The sequence below is a fragment of the Mandrillus leucophaeus genome, unplaced genomic scaffold (genome assembly GCF_000951045.1).
Source record: "Mandrillus leucophaeus isolate KB7577 unplaced genomic scaffold, Mleu.le_1.0 Scaffold10, whole genome shotgun sequence".
Lineage (NCBI taxonomy): Eukaryota > Metazoa > Chordata > Mammalia > Primates > Cercopithecidae > Mandrillus > Mandrillus leucophaeus.
Genome location: NW_012098098.1, coordinates 7292826 through 7293821, shown reverse-complemented (window position 1 = coordinate 7293821; position 996 = coordinate 7292826). Strand labels below are relative to the sequence as shown.

Genomic DNA, 996 nt, shown 5'->3' with positions numbered 1-996 from the left:
GTTTCTCACAGGTGGGGCAGGCCTGGTGCCAACCTCCCCGAGACCATTGGAGAAGGGGGCTGTGGTTTCTCACAGGTGGGGCAGGCCTGGTGCCACCCTCCCCGAGATCATTGGAGAAGGGGGCTGTGGTTTCTCACAGGTGGGGCAGGCCTGGTGCCACCCTCCCCGAGATCACTGGAGAAGGGGCCTTGGCTTCTCACAGGGTGGGGCGGCCCTGGTGCACCCTCCCCGAGATCATTGGAGAAGGGGGCTGTGGTTTCTCACAGGGTGGGGCGGCCCTTCCTGAGACGCCTATTGCAGGGAGTAACGAGTGCCATGCAAGGGTGCTTGTTTATTCTTTGAGATGTGAACTGTACGCATCTGCTGTGCTGGGGTTCCTGTGCCGCCGGTAGGGGCCCCAGTCCTCCTGCTCCCGAATGGTTCTCTGCTGGTCACTCCCGCTGGAACTGCCGCTGGTGAGCGTCTCGTTTGACGCTCGCGTGATGATGATCTGTGGAACGACCACTTTCTTCCTGCTGGACTTTTGCTTTACATCAGGTTTCTCTAGAGGAAAAAACATCCAGGCATTTAGTGGATGTGTGGAAAACTCCTTCCACCTCCTGCCATTGGTCAGAGGAAAGGAATTAGATGTATGGTTAGCAGAAGAAATGGGTGAGTTCAAAAGTGATCAAAACTGTCCATGAACATTCCAGGGCTTCATGGATTTGCAACTCAGCCATGAGGGTTGCTGATGCTGGACACCCTTTTTCAGGGAAGAAAACGGGAGAAACACTTCCACCGTCCGCGGCAGGGTGGCGTCAGGGCGACCGGCACCGGAAGGAGAGAGGGCACATGTCCCGGCAGGGGCCGCCTCAGAGCTCAAGGTTCAGAGACATCATTTCCACTTCAAAGCTTTCTAATTCTGGTAAAGCCCTCTGTCCAGAACTTTATTCATTAGAATGTTCTAGAAATGGACACTTCTGATGTTGCTCACATTTTCTTTTCTTTTTTTTTTTT

General features: G+C 54.2%; 1 protein-coding gene across 1 annotated transcript in view; it reads right to left on the bottom strand.

Annotated features, from left to right (window-relative positions):
* Positions 1–311: 311 nt before the first annotated feature.
* The window catches only part of SPATA33 (spermatogenesis associated 33), a 12916-nt gene continuing 12231 nt past the window's right edge, over positions 312–996 (bottom strand). Inside the window, exon 2 of the mRNA XM_011972072.1 lies at positions 312–543. Within this exon, the coding sequence (XP_011827462.1) occupies positions 332–543 (212 nt within the window). The 3' untranslated portion in view covers positions 312–331. The remainder of the gene's footprint in view (positions 544–996) is intronic.